Raw genomic sequence first — 16,689 nt, 5'->3', positions numbered from 1 at the left:
TCTTCTCCTCCAACTTAGTGGAGCATTGTGCTCATGTTCATCTGGTTCTTCAGAGACTACGGAAGAATCATCTCTACGCCAAATTGGAGAAATGCCTGTTCAAAAAGTCTAATCTTCCATTTCTTGGCTACATTGTCTCTCATCAGGGCCTGCAGATGGATCCAGATAAGTTATCTGCAGTTTTGGATTGTCCTTGTCCCTCGGGCCTACGTGCAATTCAATGCTTTCTGAGATTCGCTAACTATTATCGTCAGTTTATCCCACATTTTTCATCCTTGGTTGCTCCTATTGTAGTTCTCACTAAAAAAGCATCCAATCCTAAGTCTTGGCCTCGAGAGGCTGAAGAGGCCTTCTCCCATTTAAAGTCTGCGTTTGCCTCTTCTCCCGTGCTTACAAGACCTGATCTAGAGAGGCCCTTTGCGTTGGAGGTTGATGCCTCATCTATTGGAGCGGGAGCTGTCCTCACAAAGAAAAATGCCAAGGGCAAGAGTGTAACTTGTGGGTTTTTCTCCAAGACTTTCTCTCCTGCTGAGAGGAATTACTCCATTGGAGATCGTGAACTCCTCGCTATTAAACTAGCTTTGGAGGAATGGCGACATTTACTGGAAGGTTCTTCTCATCCGGTCAGCATCTACTCCGATCATAAGAATCTTCTATACCTTCAATCTGCTCAGCGTTTGAACCCTCGCCAGGCAAGATGGTCACTGTTCTTTTCCCGTTTCAACTTCTTCATTCACTTCCGTCTTGCAGACAAGAACATCAGGGCTGATGCACTCTCCAGGTCCTCTGACATCATTGGTTTAGACTCCACGCCTAGGCACATTATTCCTCCTGACCGTTTGATTCCTGCCGAGATTTCCTCCGGGAAAGTCCTTTGTGCCCACCAGATTGAGACGCAAGGTCTTGAAATGGGGTCATTCTTCCTTGACAGCAGGACATCCTGGAATATGCAAGACCCTACTTCTTATTTCTCGGCACTACTGGTGGCCCCATCTTGAACGTGATGTTTCTGATTTTGTTCGATCCTGTGTAACTTGTGCCCGTGACAAACTCCTCAGCAAAGACCTGCAGGACTCTTACAGCCTTTACCCATTCCAGAGACTCCCTGGTCCCATATCGTCATGGATTTAATCACCGATCTGCCACCTTCTCATAATAATACTGTCATCTGGGTTGTGGTAGATCGGTTTTCTAAGATGGCTCACTTCATTCCTCTACCAGGTCTTCCTTCTGCTCCACAGTGGAATGTCTTTCGTTTACATGGTCTTCCACAACATATTGTTTCGGATCGAGGTGTGCAGTTTGTCTCTAAGTTCTGGCGAGCCCTTTGTAACCATCTGGACATCAATCTGGACTTCTCCTCGGCCTACCACCCTCAGTCCAACAGCCAGGTGGAAAGGGTCAATCAAATATTTGAGACTTATCTTCGGCATTTTGTTTCAGCTCGCCAAGATGATTGGGTCGACCTTCTCCCCTGGGCTGAATTCTCATATAATCTTAAGGATTCCGAGTCCACGAGGTCGTCTCCCTTTTTTGTTGTCTACGGACTCCATCTCCGTCCTCCTCTTCCTCTCCCAGTCTTTTCCGGTTGCCATCTGGCAACAGACCCAACAGTCATTGTCCCAGGCTTCTTCACGCATGAAGGCCAAGCGGATAAAGGTAGAAGACCTCCTCCGTCCTTCTCTCCTGGTGACATGGTGTGGCTTTCATCCAAATACATCAGCTTCAAGATCCCCTGTTACAAGCTCAGTCCCCGCTACCTTGGTCCCTTCCAGATTCTACAAAAGATCAATCCTGTTTCCTGCAAACTCCGTCTACCTGCTACGTTACGTATTCCCAATTCCTTCCACGTCTCTCTCCTCAAGCCTCTTGTTGTAAACCGGTTTTCTCAGAATAATCCTCCCCCAACACCTGTCTCTGGCTCATCAGATGTCTACAAAGTTAAGCAGATCCTTTCTGCAAAAACTGTGAGAGGTAAACAATTTTTTTTGGTCGACAGGGAGGGTTACGGTCCTGAGGAGAGATCTTGGGAACCTGAGGAGAATATCCTGGACCGTGACCTTCTCAGGAGTTTCCTCTCTTGTAAAAGGAGGGGGAGACCAAAGGGGGGGGTACTGTTACGCTATGCGCTCCGGCCTCACACGCTGGCTGTGAGCGCATTGGTCCCCTTACCTTCTGCTGCCGACGGGGCTGGGACTCGCACTGCGGGACGCACCCGCATGCGAGCCCCAGTCCGTCACTCTCCGGGCATTTCTCCTGCCTCTGCTCCCACCTCTCTGCTCCGGCGCATGTGTCCCGGTCCCTTAGGGCGTGCGCGCACCGGAGCTTTAAGATTTAAAGGGCCAGTACGCTCATTAGTGTAACCACCTGTGTCTTGTTGATAAATTCCTCCACCCTCCTCAGTTCTCTGCCAGATCTTTGTTGCCTTGTGCCCTAGAGAAAGCGTTCCTTTGTATTGCCTTGCCGTGTACCAGATCTTCTGCTCTTGTGGCCTTGACCTTGCTTCTCTGCCGCGTGCCTTATGAACTTCTGCTACGTCTTGCCATGAGGCTGGGAGGGTCTAGAGTTGAGGTACTTTTGTGCCTCGGGAGTGGTGACCCCGAGGTGCACTGGCTCATTGAATGGAAGCACTGGCACCATATCTCTGCACCTGTGGCACTCACCTCTTCATTCCCGGCCTTCTGGCTAGGATCAAAGAAATTTTTATATATTCGGCAGGATGTCCGAGCAGTAAACCTGCACACATTCACCTATGTATTTCTTTTTTGTTCACTGTGTCACTTTTTGCATGTTGTGCTGTACACAGGATTGTCAGTATGTGGTAGCCCTTCTGGGTGTCCCTCCTGGTGTTCTAAGGGAGGTGTGTGTGGCCATCAGGTTCCGCACCTCTCTGCAAAAACCCCAGATACTGGTGCATGGTCAGAGTACTGACCGTTAATGGCTCTGCGGGCAGATACCTTGGCTAATGCCTAGGGTGCCAGGAGCATTTGTGGTCCCTTAGTAGCTTCTGCGAAAAGGTACATCGAACCTGGAACCTCACAGGTGCCTTTACTCCCAGAGGGGAAGGTTTGTTGGGGGGGCTTCTCTCCTTTTGGAGAAGGGCTTGCGATAGACCGCATCCTTTGTGCACTTTTTTTTAGTGTAACACATTTGCACTTCGTCTTGTACTTGGGTGATTCAAGAGCATATTTTTTTATTGTTTTTTTTATAATAATATAATATAATTTGGGAGCAGGAAAAATGGGCAAATGTAAGGAGATGAGTGACATTGACAAGGCCAGATTGATAATTAGACAACTGGGTCAGAGCAACTCCAGAGTATTCCCAGCATGCAGTGGTTAGTACATTCCAAAAGTGATCTGGGAAAGGACAATGGTGAGCCTGTAACAGGGTCATGAATACCCAAGGCTTACTGATGCACCCAAGGAGTAAATGCTAGCCCCCATGGTCTGATCCCACAGGTGGTCTACTGTGGTATAAAGTGCTGAAAAGGTTAAAGGGCTTGTCCAGCACCACAAAATTGAGTAGTATGGGCTCAAACTGGCATAAAAATATAAAAAGTTATACTCATTTGCCCCAATCCCTAGGCTGTGTCTGATGGTGCCCTGATGGTGCCCAGTCCCACTGAGTAGTGCTTCCTTCTTTTGGTTCAACACACAGGAAATGCCTGCTCCGCAGAGGCGGGTCAATGTTCTGGCCAATTCCAGTGTGCCAAAGACAGATATTGCTGCTGAGGGAAGGGGGCAGGTGAGTGGAACAGTCTTTTTTGTATATCTTATTTTGCAGTGCTTTGTGTATGGGGTTTGGGGTTGTGTAGCTGTAGACTAATCAGAGTACCTATTTTGTGTTCTTTCCACTGCCAAAAGTGCCTCATGGAGTAAGGAGAAGGTATACCAGTGAGAAAGCCCTGAAATGGGATGTGAATGGGGCATTACAGGAGCAGAGTACCTAATGCTAATGTCTTAATGCAAAATACCATAGGACGCCTTAAGAGATAAAGTTTGTGCCTTGGAGGATCAGAGCTGTATTAGATGAGGGACACAATATTAGACAAGTGGTCTCAATGTTATGGCTCTAATAATTTTCCTGGTATTCTAGCTATGCACAGGATTTGGGGACCTGGAGACCATCAAGTGGAGATAAATGAAATTTTGGCACAACAGGAGATGCGTAAGGAAAATAAGAGCATGAGCATCATTGAGCTGGTGAAAGAACCATCCCTCCGATGGCAACTCTACATTGTGCTTGTTATTACATTTACTCTTCAGATGTCTGGAGTCAATGCAGTTAAGTCATTTCTTTCAACATAAAGGTGCTGAGAAAGTGTCCAGATGACATAGCTATTGTATCCATGCTTCAATGTTCTTTCTTTTCATATTTAATAATATACTGTTAGAGTACCGAAGGATAATTCATTTACCTGTCACACACATTAGGGGTTATCCAGAGCTGATTTCTTTAAAAAAAAAAAAAAAAAAAAAACTGTCCTAATGACTAATGCTAATGACTAAAGCTGTCCTAATGACAGGTGTGGTGCTTTTTTTGTAAAATAAATTAGCCGTGTTTTTCTATTCCTGAATAACTTCTTTAAGTGTTAAAGAGGTTTTGGATTTCTTATAAAAATGTTCAGAGGCAGAAAACTGGAGGACACCTGTGGTGCCACCTTTGGTACTGACACCTTTAGTGCCACCACTCCAGTGCCATTGCCACTTCAGATTCTTTTTTTTGGGAAGTTCTACAATGACATCCCTGTCCACTGAGCACATGATGCTGTAGCCAATATCTGGCTTCAGTGGTCATATGCAGCATGTACTTGGCGTATCATCTCATGATTGCACCAGAGGAGTGGGAACAGTTTTTTTTTTATTTATCCTCCATTGATTGCATATTTTTTTTACATTTTGGGCATTGCATAGCTCCTTTTGGGAACTCTGTTATATCCTCTAATAATTGGGCTGTAAATAGGTTGTGACAACGGACCTCTCTGAAAAAAGTCCCACCCTTCTGAGAGACACAGTGGTTTCTTCCCTGCGCTAATAAGTCATGCTCTCATTAGTGCTGAGAACTGGCAGGTGTGCGCAGCCTTAACCAATCAGACACTGAACTTCTTTCTGCTGCTCAGTGCAGGAGGGTGGGGGCGACAGGAGCCATGCATATCAGGCAGGAACATATCCATGTAGTGTGGTGGCCTGGAGCTTTTATATATATATATATATATATATATATATATATATACACACACTTCCCTGGAGTAACCCTTTAAAAACTGTCAAATGTGCTGTAAAATTGCCCAGAAGTTGTAAATTTTTGTGCAAATTAGTCATTTACAAAAATTTGCTAGAAAGCTAGCATACAATTGATAATAAACTCTCTATTGTTTTTGTCAGTTCCTAATAAAAACAGGCAAAAGTTTTTTCATATAAGATTTCTATGGCTTTTTGTATGTATACTGTCATAAATGTATATTTTTATTGTTGAATGTCTTTTTATTTGACAGTCATGATCTAACTTTGATTTTTATGAGAAAAATGAGTATATAAGAACTGATCACAATATATCTAAAAAAACTGCTGGAAATAGTGGACTCTAAGGGATAGTTCACTCGCAGCAGAGTTTAATTCATTTAAATGGGGTTATTTTGCATGAATAGGACCATTTTAAAACAAATCTGCTGTGTGTTAATTAATCCGAATGGAAATGATAAGAAATGTATTCTTATCATTATTTATGGTGGAAAATTGTAAAGAGAAGCACAAGTTTACAACTTTGGGGGGTGGGGTTGTTTTGACATGTTCTGTTTTGACATGTTCTCTTTATTCTGTGGGCGAATAATATTAACATAATACCCATGTGACATGCTTTTCTATTATTGTAATACTTAAAAAAAAATCTAACTTTTTTAACAATAGAAGTATGTTTATTATAAGTATAACTTTCTTATTTTTCAGTATACAGGGCTGTATGGGGAAAAATGTTTGCGCCATGATCAGAAGTTTTTATTAGTACCACTTTTGCGTTTATGTGACTTTTGGATCCCTATTTTTTGGGATGTGATGTGACCAAAAATCAGCAATTTTGGGCTTCACATACGGGATCATTAACATTATATTTTAATAGTTGAGACATTTCTGCACATGGCGATACCAAATATGTTGACTTACCGTATTTATCGGCGTATAACACGCACTTTTTAGGCAAAATTTTGTGCGTGTTATACGCCGATACACCCCCAGGAAAGGCAGGGGGAGAGAGGCCGTCGATGCCCGCTTCTCTCCCCCTGCCTTTCCTGGGGTCTAGAGCCCTGCTGCCGGCCCTTCTCTACCCCTGGCTATCGGCGCCTCTGCCAGTTCTGTCCCCCTGACTATCGGTGCCGGCGCCCCATTGCCGGCGCCAATAGCCAGGGGGAGAGAAGCGGCGCCGACAGCCAGGGGGAGAGAAAGGGCAACGGCACCCATTGCCGGTGCCGCTGCCCCGTTGCCTCCCCCCATCCCCGGTCGCATAATTACCTGGGTCGGGTCCGCGCTGCTGCAGGCCTCCGGCGTGCATCCCCGGCGTCGTTGCTATGCGCTGCACGGCGCCGTGCGCCGTGCATGGCAACGACTCAGGGGACGCGCGCCGGAGGCCTGCAGCAGCGCAGACCCGACCCAGGTAATTATGCCATCGGGGATGGGGGGAGGCAACGGGGCAGCGGCGCCGGCAATGGGTGCCGCTGCCCCTTCTCTCCCCCTGGCTGTCGGCGCCGCTTCTCTCCCCCTGGCTATCGGCGCCGGCACCGATAGTCAGGGGGACAGAACTGGCAGAGGCGCCGATAGCCAGGGGTAGAGAAGGGCCGGCAGCAGGGCTCTAGACCCCAGGAAAGGCAGGGGGAGAGAAGCGGGCAGCGACGGCCTCTCTCCCCCTGCCTTTCCTGGGGGTGTATCGGGGTATACACGCGCACACACGCACCCTCATTTTACCATGGATATTTGGGTAAAAAAACTTTTTTTACCCAAATATCCTTGGTAAAATGAGGGTGCGTGTTATAGGCCGGTGCGTGGTATACCCCGATAAATACGGTATTTATTATGTTTTATATTTTTTTATTTGTAAAATGGGAACAGAGGGGGATTCATTTTTTTTTACTGGGGATGGACTTTTTACATTTATTTAAGTCTAGGGGACTATTTATTGTAATCCTTTGATTGCTAATACTGTCCCAGCCTGTGCTTCAGATGGGGCAAAGATGATGCTGCAGCCAGATGTGATTACATTCTGGATGGCATGGGGACTCCTAGTTCTTTTTCTGTTTGTATTTTTAAAGCCATGATTTCTATAAAAAGGAGATAATTGTTTTATGAAGTATATAAAAAAGGAATTTTTTTGCCAATTTATACAACAAATAAAAAGTTTTTATTCTAACAGTGCCCATTTTAAACTGTTTTTCAGATATTTTATTATGCAAACAGTGTTTTTCTCACTGCTGGTTTGCCACTGGAAAAAATCCCCTATATATCGCTAGGCATAGGAAGTTTTGAGCTTTTGGCTGTCATGCTGTGTGTGAGTATTTATTTACCCACTTTACAATTACTATAAAATCTGACAATATTGCAGAAATGTGACAGAGCCCATACTGTTATGGTCCACTGCATAGTTAAAAGCAATGCACACAGTGGGGGAAATGTATTAAGCTATCTTTAGAAATGAAAGCTGAGCTGTGATTGGTCGCTAAGGGCGACAAACTGCACGAAATGAATGAAACGTGTGAATACAATGAGCGAGTCACTAAATGTTAGTATTTGTGATGTAACAAACAGGTTTAAAACACATATAAAAAAAAAGATAGTGGGATGCCATATTTGGAGTGACATAGGTTATTATTTAATCAGTATAGTGTGTTTGGGTAGTCACCTGGGTATGGGGTACACGGTTGTAAAAGAATAACATTTATACAAAAGCTTCATAGAAGGATTTTCCATGGTTTCAAGCTGGGCCTACAGATTTCATGGCTGCCACACCACAGAACTGTTTAAGAACCTGTACCCCACCAGTGGGCATTGTAGCTCAACTTCAGTAAGCATGCTTACTAAGCATAAAACTGTTTGGAGCCCACCAGTTAACACACCTCAGTGAAGATATCCAGGACTAGTACATTCACATGCCCCCTGCGCACGATTCACTGAATTTAGCAGAGGATATTCTGGGGGACATATCTCTGGACCTACTGGACATATTTAAATAAGTGACCCCTCATTGGACTCCTGTTCACCCACACTCTAACCCAGCATATTGGGTTTAGTGTGGGTGAACAGGCTGACAGTTTTCCTTTCATTTTCTTAAAGGGTGCCTCCTCACTTTAGCCATCACTTTGTTATTTATCTTGCAATTGACTGTGCCTCCAGCAAATTAAAGAAGAAGTATCATGGACAAAAACTTATCCCTTATCCGCAGGATAGAGGATAAGTTTTAGATCACGGAGGGTCTGAGCCCTGGGGCCTCCTGCGATCTCCTGTATGGAGCCCTGGCTCTCCTCCACAGCGGCGTGTCACGACCCCGAAGTGAGGGCCACCATGCCCCCTCTATGTAGCTCTATGGGAGAGCCAAAGATTGCCGAACGGCTCTCCGATAGAGCTATAGGAGAAGTTTTCTCTGGGTTGCCTCAGGTATAACCTAGAAGTAATTCAGAGGTGCTGTTAATTTGTAGGCATATTTCTGATATTCTGTGTGGGTTTTGAATGTTTAACAGGTAAGTATCTAGAAATGTTTTTACTTAGTTTTAGACTGGAAACCTGTATTTTTAGCTTCAATGCAGTGTTTACTTCAACATCATTTTTTTCCTATTTAGTAAAAGACATTTTGTTTTCTATTTGCAGAGTGTAATGACAGAGCACTATGGTAGAAAAGTCATTCTGCTCGGGAGTTATGGGTTCATGGCTACCATGTTAGCTGGTCTCACAGTTACTCTATCACTTCAGGCAAGAAAATATATCTTTATGTCTGTCAGTTCAAACTGCTCCTGACTAGTAGAAGGACACTAAAATTAAGTATATTATCTCATCACTCCAGGGCTGGACTCACTGGATCCCATATTGCAGTGCTGTGTTTATTTTCTTGTTCATCTTCTTCTATGGCATGGGTCCAGGTATTAAGTGCTTTTGTAAAAAACAACAAAAAAAAAAAAGTGAAGTATTGGGCCTATGCTGCCAAATGTTGTCTATCATGTACACACAAATATTTAAAACTGGTCTACAGAGATTTATTCAGTAGGCCAGGAGGTCTAGGGGACCACTTCTCCCTGACATCAAGAACCAATTAAAAATAATTTTTGCATGCAGTTTATCCAAGGAGGGTTCCAATTTAATGTGGTGGCCCAGTACAGGAGTTGCACCCCTGTACCATTGCTGCCCTGTCAGGCAGCCTCCATACAGTGACCCCTGGGCCCCCCTGCACCTGTTCCTTTGTATATCTGCTTCTATGCTTGTTATATAGAGTATTGTATATAAAATATGTTATGCCTTTAAGAAATGTGTCATGTGATTGTAACCCAGGGAGGTACCAGTGACTATGTGACCAACAGGCTGACCTATGGGACCCCTCCTAGTCTCCCCATATAAGCCCTGGGTGGAGCTAGCTCACGCTCTTAGAGTCTTTGCTGAACTACAGTGAGGTCAAGTCCTAGGTGTGTGTCTGGAGTTCAGAGGAGGCCAAAGTCTACCACGCAGCCACGGATCCACAAGTCCACTACCCCCCATGTCCAAGTCAAAACCTAGTAAGCTACATAAGGGGTATAGTCAGCCTCAGTCAAGTCAGTCCAAGTCAACCTGTCTGAAGTCAGCATGGCTTGCATCAAATTGTCCAAGTCCACTATAAGTTTCCGCAAGCCCTGTGGTCTCTGAAGTCAATGATCACCTCCGTGGACCTAGCCAAGCTGTACAGACTATACCTTCTGTCTGTCTCAGTAAAGCTGCTGTTGTTCCATAACTTGGCATCGGAGTCATTATTTGCCCCTGTGCCTAACCTAGGATCCAGCGGTATATCTTTGGGTGGTGTAGATGATAAACCACGACCTGGCATCACAAACACAAGGAGTTAATGCCATCTGCCCCTAGAGTAATTCCATCTGCCCTCATCACACCCTCACCACATTAACATACACTGGAATGCTCATCATATTATAAATCGTAATGCTTATGGTTACATTTAAGGGAGTACTCCAGGATAAGGTTTGTTTTTTAGCAAATTACCATTCTGTTAAGTATTATTAAAAAAAAAAAAAAATCTACTTACCTCCGGACGCTCTCCCCTTGCCACTGATGTCCTGCTGTGGCCCTGATGCGCTCCCCTTTAGGTTCCATGTGGTCAATACAACCTGCTGGGGCTCAGCAATCACTGACTGCAGCGATGTTCTGCCACGGCAAGTGATTGGCTGAGCGGCAATCTGACGTATTGGGCCCTGACACCAGGAAGACTGTAATTAATCTATACAAACCAGTAAAATTCTGTTTTAAAAATGTTTATGAAGTGTGATACATACATACATTTCTTATTTTCTGTTTGTAATGCAACTGAGTAAAAATGTCATTAATAAGCTTTTTCTCAATTTGCTATTAAAACACCATTATATTATTGAATCCATGCTGTTTAGGCACTTATGCAGATATGGTGAATCAATTTCTAATGACAGTGTCCCCTTGTATTTAATCCATAGGAACATTAACTGTTGCAATAGTTAGTGAAATGTGCAGTCACTCTTCCCGTGCCTCAGTGTTTGTGATCATTAGTTGCCTCAACTGGATTGGACTCTATGTGATAGCAATGGTATTTCCATATGTGGAGGTAAGTCACAGCAGATCTCTATTTACGGTAATTTTCAGTATGTATTTATGTAATGCAGAGGACAACAACCCGCTACATTTCTGGAAAGCCTTAACTTAAAAGCATACATTTTGAGTTTCTGACGCTCTGCTCACACATTTTAGATTACCCTTTTCGTAGAATGTATAGGCAGATCGGAACCAATATTATGAATACTATCTTTAAATTGATATATATTTATATCCTTGTCTATTTAGGATTGAATTTTGAGAATACAAAATTTAAAAGATGCTGTGGGGATTTGTACTAGTCCTGAATAGGTTCACTTAGGTACTGTTTACTGGTTGGCTCACTGTGAGTATACATATAACATGAAAGTACTTTAATAAATGAGCTGCAATGTCCACTGCAGGATGACATGGTAGTCACATGTCTCTAGGCCCAGCATTAAGCCCATCCAGGCTCTAGACTTGCAATGACATACTTGTGCAACTTTATCTCAGTCATTAAAAAAAAAACTCTTTCTCTCAGAAATATCCTCCTTTATTTCCCCTGGTTTTAGAAGTACTCTAGGATCTATAGGCTCTTCACATGAGTGTCTGTGGTAACCCTAAATGTTCTGATAGTGGGGTCTAGCTAATAGAAGGATAGAAGACAAGGCATTTCTCACTGCTCATCACATCATACAATTGGCTCTTCTAGACTGGTCAAAAAAATATTTCCATTTAGAGAAGTGACTGGGCTTCTCGCACTCACCGGAACGTTGTACAATGTACACTGCTCAAAAAAAATTAAGGGAACATTAAGATAACAGATCCTAGATCTGAATGAATGAACTAATTGTATGAAATACTTTTGTCTTTACATAGTTGAATGTGCTGACAACAAAATCACACAAAAATTATCAATGAAAATCAAATTTATCAACCCATGGAGGTCTGGATATGGAGTCACACTCAAAATCAAAGTGGAAAACCACACTACAGGCTGATCCAAGTTTGATGTAATGTCCTTTAAAACAAGTCAAAATGAGGTTCAGTTGTGTGTGTGGCCTCCACGTGCCCGTATGACCTCCCTACAACGCCTGGGCATGCTCCTGATGAGGTGGCGGATGGTCTACTGAGGGACGTCCTCCTAGACCTGGACTAAAGCATCTGCCAACTCCTGGACAGTCTGTGATGCAACGTGGCGTCGGTGGATAGTGCAAGGCATGATGTCCCAGATGTGCTCAATCGGATTCAAGTCTGGGAAACAGGCAGGCCGTTCCATAGCATCCATGCCTTCCTCTTGCAGGAACTTTTGACACTCCAGCCACATGAGGTCTAGCATTGTCTTGCACTAGGAGGAACCCAGGGCCAACCGCACCAGCATATGGTCTCACAAGGGGTCTGAGGATCTCATCTCAGTACCTAATGGCAGTCAGGCTACCTCTGGCAAGCACATGGGGGGCTGTGCGGCCCCCCAAAGAAATGCCACCCCACACCATTCCTGACCCACCGCCAAACTGGTCATGCTGGAGGATGTTGCAGGCAGAAGGTTCTCCACGGCGTCTCCAGACTCTGTTATGTCTGTCACATGTGCTCAGTGTGAACCTGCTTTCATCTGTGAAGAGCACAGGGCGCCGGTGGCGAATTTGCCAATCTTGGTGTTCTCTGGCAAATGCCAAACATCCTGCACGTTGTTTGGCTGTAAGCAAAACCCCCACTTGTGGACGTCGGGCCCTCATACCACCCTCATGGAGTCAGTTTCTGACAGTTTGAGTGGACACGTGCACATTTGTGGCCTGCTGGAGGTCATTTTGCAGGGCTCTGGCAGTGCTCCTCCTGCTCCTCCTTGCACAAAGGCGGAGGTAGTGGTCCTGCTGTTGGGTTGTTCCTCCACGTCTCTTGATGTACTGGCCTGTCTCCTGGTAGAGTCACCATGCTCTGCCCTTCTTGCCACAGCTCGCATTGTTGTGCCATCCTGGATGAGCTGCACTACCTGAGCCACTTGTGTGGGTTGTAGACTCCGTCAGCATTCTAAAGTGACCAAAACATCAGCCAGAAAGCATAGGAACTTAGAAGTGGTCTGTGGTCACCACCTGCAGAACCACTCCTTTATTGGGAGGTGTCTTGCTCATTGCCTATCATTTCCACGTGTTGTCTGTTCCATTTGTGAAATTGTCTATTCCAGCATGTGAAATTGATTGTCAATCAGTGTTGCTTCCTGAGTGGACAGTGTGATTTCACAGAAGTGTGATTGACTTGGAGTTACATTGTGTTGTTTAAGTGTTCCCTTTATTTTTTTTTGAGCAGTGTAATTTCTATGTAGCAATGTGGCAATCCAACTCATTACCAGCTTGTACCAGCAGGTGGTAGCATAATACAGCATTATACTTAGTAAACATAAAAATCATATAAAAGAAACACACAGCCATTCACAATTTGCATTAGCAATGATACATAGTAATAATACTGCAGTTATCCAACAACCAAGTTGTTAAAGGGGTGCTTCGCCCCTAGACATCTTATCTCCTATTCAAAGGATAGGGGATAAGATGTCTGATTGCGGGGGTCCCGCCACTGGGAACCCCTGCAATCTCCTGACGCCACCCCGGCATTCTGAACTTTTTGTTCCAAATTTGGGTTCGGGCCGTGGTCATGACGTCATGTCTATCCTTTGAATAGGGGATAAGATGTCTAGGGGTGGAGTACCCCTTTAAATGTAGCAGGATCTGTATTAAGATATTGAATTCATCACAAGTATCACATTGTTGTATACAACAGGAAATCCTTTTGACATATGGGCTGTGAAAACAGCATAACTGGGTAATTTTGACTATACATCCACACTTCATTGCTCTCACTTTTTCTCTCTCATTTCCAGGCTGCTCTTGGCCCTTATTGTTTCCTTGTCTTTTTTACCAATATTGTGGTCTCAGGAATATTTTTGTTTTTCTTCCTTCCGGAGACAAAGGGGAAGACAATACAGCAAATCATAACTGAATTCAACAAACTGAATTTTAGAAATAAAAAGTTACAACAAACTATAGAGTTTTCCACGACCCTATGATAAACTATAAAGGACTTTTGGAGTGGATTTCTGTCTGGGTACAGACAATGTACATGTGGCACTATATTAAAACTGTTTATGTTTTGAAAATAAAATATAAAGTAAATGAAGAATTTCTGTTGTAAAGTGACATACACCCATATACATTGCTTGCATTCTGCAGATGATACTGAGCATGTTATTATCTCATTGCCATATAAAACTATTTACTCATAGATATCCTATATGTAATGCTCCTAATATATCAATTGGAAAATAAAGGGATTTCTTATAATATGAACTTTGCAGTTAAAGAAAATTTGTCACCTAAAAATCACCTATATAACTGCTGATACAGTTATATAGTTATCAGTGCTACGAGACACATTTTGTTTTATCTTTCTATCTGCTATCTGCCAATGTCTGTAACTCTGAGCATTATATAGAGTGAACAGATTCCCTTTACAACTTTCTGTTTTTACCAGGAAACATGGCTCCCTACGTTTCCTCCACTTAAAACAGATCTGTCAGGTATTCTATGCTATGCTATATGAGGAATTGGTTTATTTATTTATTATTGTTTTTTTTTCTCAAGTTATACCACGTTCAGCATTCCTGCACAAAAGTTCAAAGTGGGTCTGTTATCTGAATGTGCTGCCCTATGTATCAGCAGCATATTACCGCTACACACCCTTACTTCTAGCGGACATAAAAAATAAATAAAAATGAGGAGTCCCCTGTATTCACATGGGGAGCACTCCTATCCCCACTCTCGCCTGTCGGCGGTAATTAATAGGTGTAACACTCAAGTTTCAGAAGACAGGAACACCGGTGGATGTGGATCCGCTGGACCTGTGTGGCAGATGACTCGGACAGTACCAGGGAGTGGAGTCTAAGGAGACGTGGGTTTTCACCAGAGCCCACCGCAAAGCGGGATGGACTTGCTGCCCCTCTACCCAGACCTTAAACAGCCATTCAAGGATCACATACAAAGCACAAGATGTACATTGAATCGCATTGTCAAACATGGAGGACAATGTATACTTTTGGAAATAACAGAATCTAAAACAAGGTTACCTATAGAGACAGGTGCAAATAATTATAAGTGACTTATAAGTGACTAAGTCACATACTTACAAATGACACACTTTGTAAATGCACACCCAGCGCATAGTTCCCCCAGGGCATAGTTCCCCCAGGGCATAGTTCCCCCCAGGGCACATCGTGTATAGTGTCCACCCTGTTGTTATTAAAGGGGTACTCCGGTGCTTACACATCTTATCCCCTATCCAAAGGATAGACGATAAGATGCCTGATCGCGGGAGTCCCGCAGCTGGAGACGCCCGCAATCATGCACGCTGCACCCCATTTGTAATCAGTCCCCGGAGCGTGTTCGCTCCGGGTCTGATTATGGTTGACCGCAGAGCCGGCGGCGTGTGACATCACGCCCCCGCCCCCGTGTGACGTCACACTCCGCCCCTCAATGCAAGCCTACGGGAGGGGGTGTGAGGGGCGGAGCATGACGTCACACGGGGGCGGAGGTGTGATGTCACACGCCACCGGCCCTGCGGTCGACCTTAATCAGACCCGGAGCGAACACACTCCGGGGACTGATTACAAACAGGGCGCCACGTGCATGATCGCGGGCGTCCCCAGCTGCGGGACTCCCGCGATCAGGCATCTTATCCCCTATCCTTTGGATAGGGGATAAGATGTGTAAGCACCGGAGTACCCCTTTAAGGGAGCCAGGTATAACATGTAGAAGGCCCATCTTTACTACTCATAATTCAATTTTTCAAGTGGGGGTGCAGTTGCAACAATAGGTTGTGGCTGATCCTAGGATGTCACATCACTGAAGTATGAAGTAAGAAGTACTGAAGTATCATGGGGTGTCTGGGACCTGTAAACTCCACAGACTATTGTGTCACTAGTCCAGTGCTTCTCAAATAGTGGGGCGCGAGGCTCCGTAAAGGGGGGCTCGTTTGACCCCCTCCGTAAAGGGGGGCTCGGATTATCCAACTCACTCGCAAGTGGTGTCCCACACGGCGTCGGTTGCCTAGCAACTCTACAGCTGGATCTTACTTACGGCCCTGGGTTGTCAGTGTGGCTGCCTGGGAGAGGCGCTTTGAACTCTGGCGTGGCGCGCTGCTACGTTCAGACGTGAGGTCACGTCACCGGGGTGACGTGACCTCACGTCTAAGCGCAGCAGCCCACCGTGTCGGAGTTCACTGTGCCACCGTGCAGTGCGCCCGCCGCCCTGTTCTCTCTCGTACAGGCCCTGCTTGTCCTCCATGTAAAGAGCCCTGCTTGTCCTCCATGTAAAGAGCCCTGCTTGTTGTCAGTGTACAGAGCTCTGCTTGTTGTCAGTGTACAGAGCCTCATATATGTTAATAAGGATACAGTGTTATGCAGAGGTGTACTTATAACAATTTTATAGACAAATGATACTATTTACAGTCGCGCGGGGGGCGCAAAACGTTTTCTTCTTCCTGGGGGGGGGGGGGGGGGGCATGACAGAAAATAATTGAGAAGCACTGCACTAGTCCCATGTCCAAAACCAAAAGAAAAAAGCCAACACCCAATAAACAACAGCACACCAAGCCTGTGCATACTAGAAAAAAACTACCAGAGATACTAGAAGACATACAGAACACAGTTGGAGGAACAAATGTAGCAGTCAAATACATATCACAGGTAGGTGCTCACTCAAAAGCCCCACGCATTCCGTCACCAGCGGAACTACTGTCAGCAATAACTGAACACAGGGCCAACTCTATAAGGCCACAGCCTTTCTATACAAAGAATCCATTGGCAGGAGGGAGAACAGAGTGTCAGCCTGACCATTCTTTTCCTATTGTACTTTCATTG

General features: G+C 44.7%; 1 protein-coding gene across 4 annotated transcripts in view; it reads left to right on the top strand.

Annotated features, from left to right (window-relative positions):
* Positions 1–14,097, top strand: part of LOC130282734 (solute carrier family 2, facilitated glucose transporter member 9-like) — a 29,284-nt gene extending 15,187 nt beyond the window's left edge. For all 4 annotated transcript variants that reach the window (XM_056531345.1, XM_056531330.1, XM_056531353.1 and 1 more), the window contains 6 exons: positions 4,099–4,286; positions 7,426–7,536; positions 8,850–8,951; positions 9,043–9,118; positions 10,685–10,812; positions 13,657–14,097. In XM_056531345.1, the coding sequence (XP_056387320.1) occupies positions 4,099–4,286; positions 7,426–7,536; positions 8,850–8,951; positions 9,043–9,118; positions 10,685–10,812; positions 13,657–13,842 (791 nt within the window). In that variant the 3' untranslated portion in view covers positions 13,843–14,097. The remainder of the gene's footprint in view (positions 1–4,098; positions 4,287–7,425; positions 7,537–8,849; positions 8,952–9,042; positions 9,119–10,684; positions 10,813–13,656) is intronic.
* Positions 14,098–16,689: the final 2,592 nt, after the last annotated feature.

This window comes from Hyla sarda, chromosome 1, assembly GCF_029499605.1.
Source record: "Hyla sarda isolate aHylSar1 chromosome 1, aHylSar1.hap1, whole genome shotgun sequence".
NCBI lineage: Eukaryota > Metazoa > Chordata > Amphibia > Anura > Hylidae > Hyla > Hyla sarda.
The sequence above is the reverse complement of the archived record's forward strand: the minus strand, read 5'-3'. Positions and strand labels throughout refer to the sequence as shown.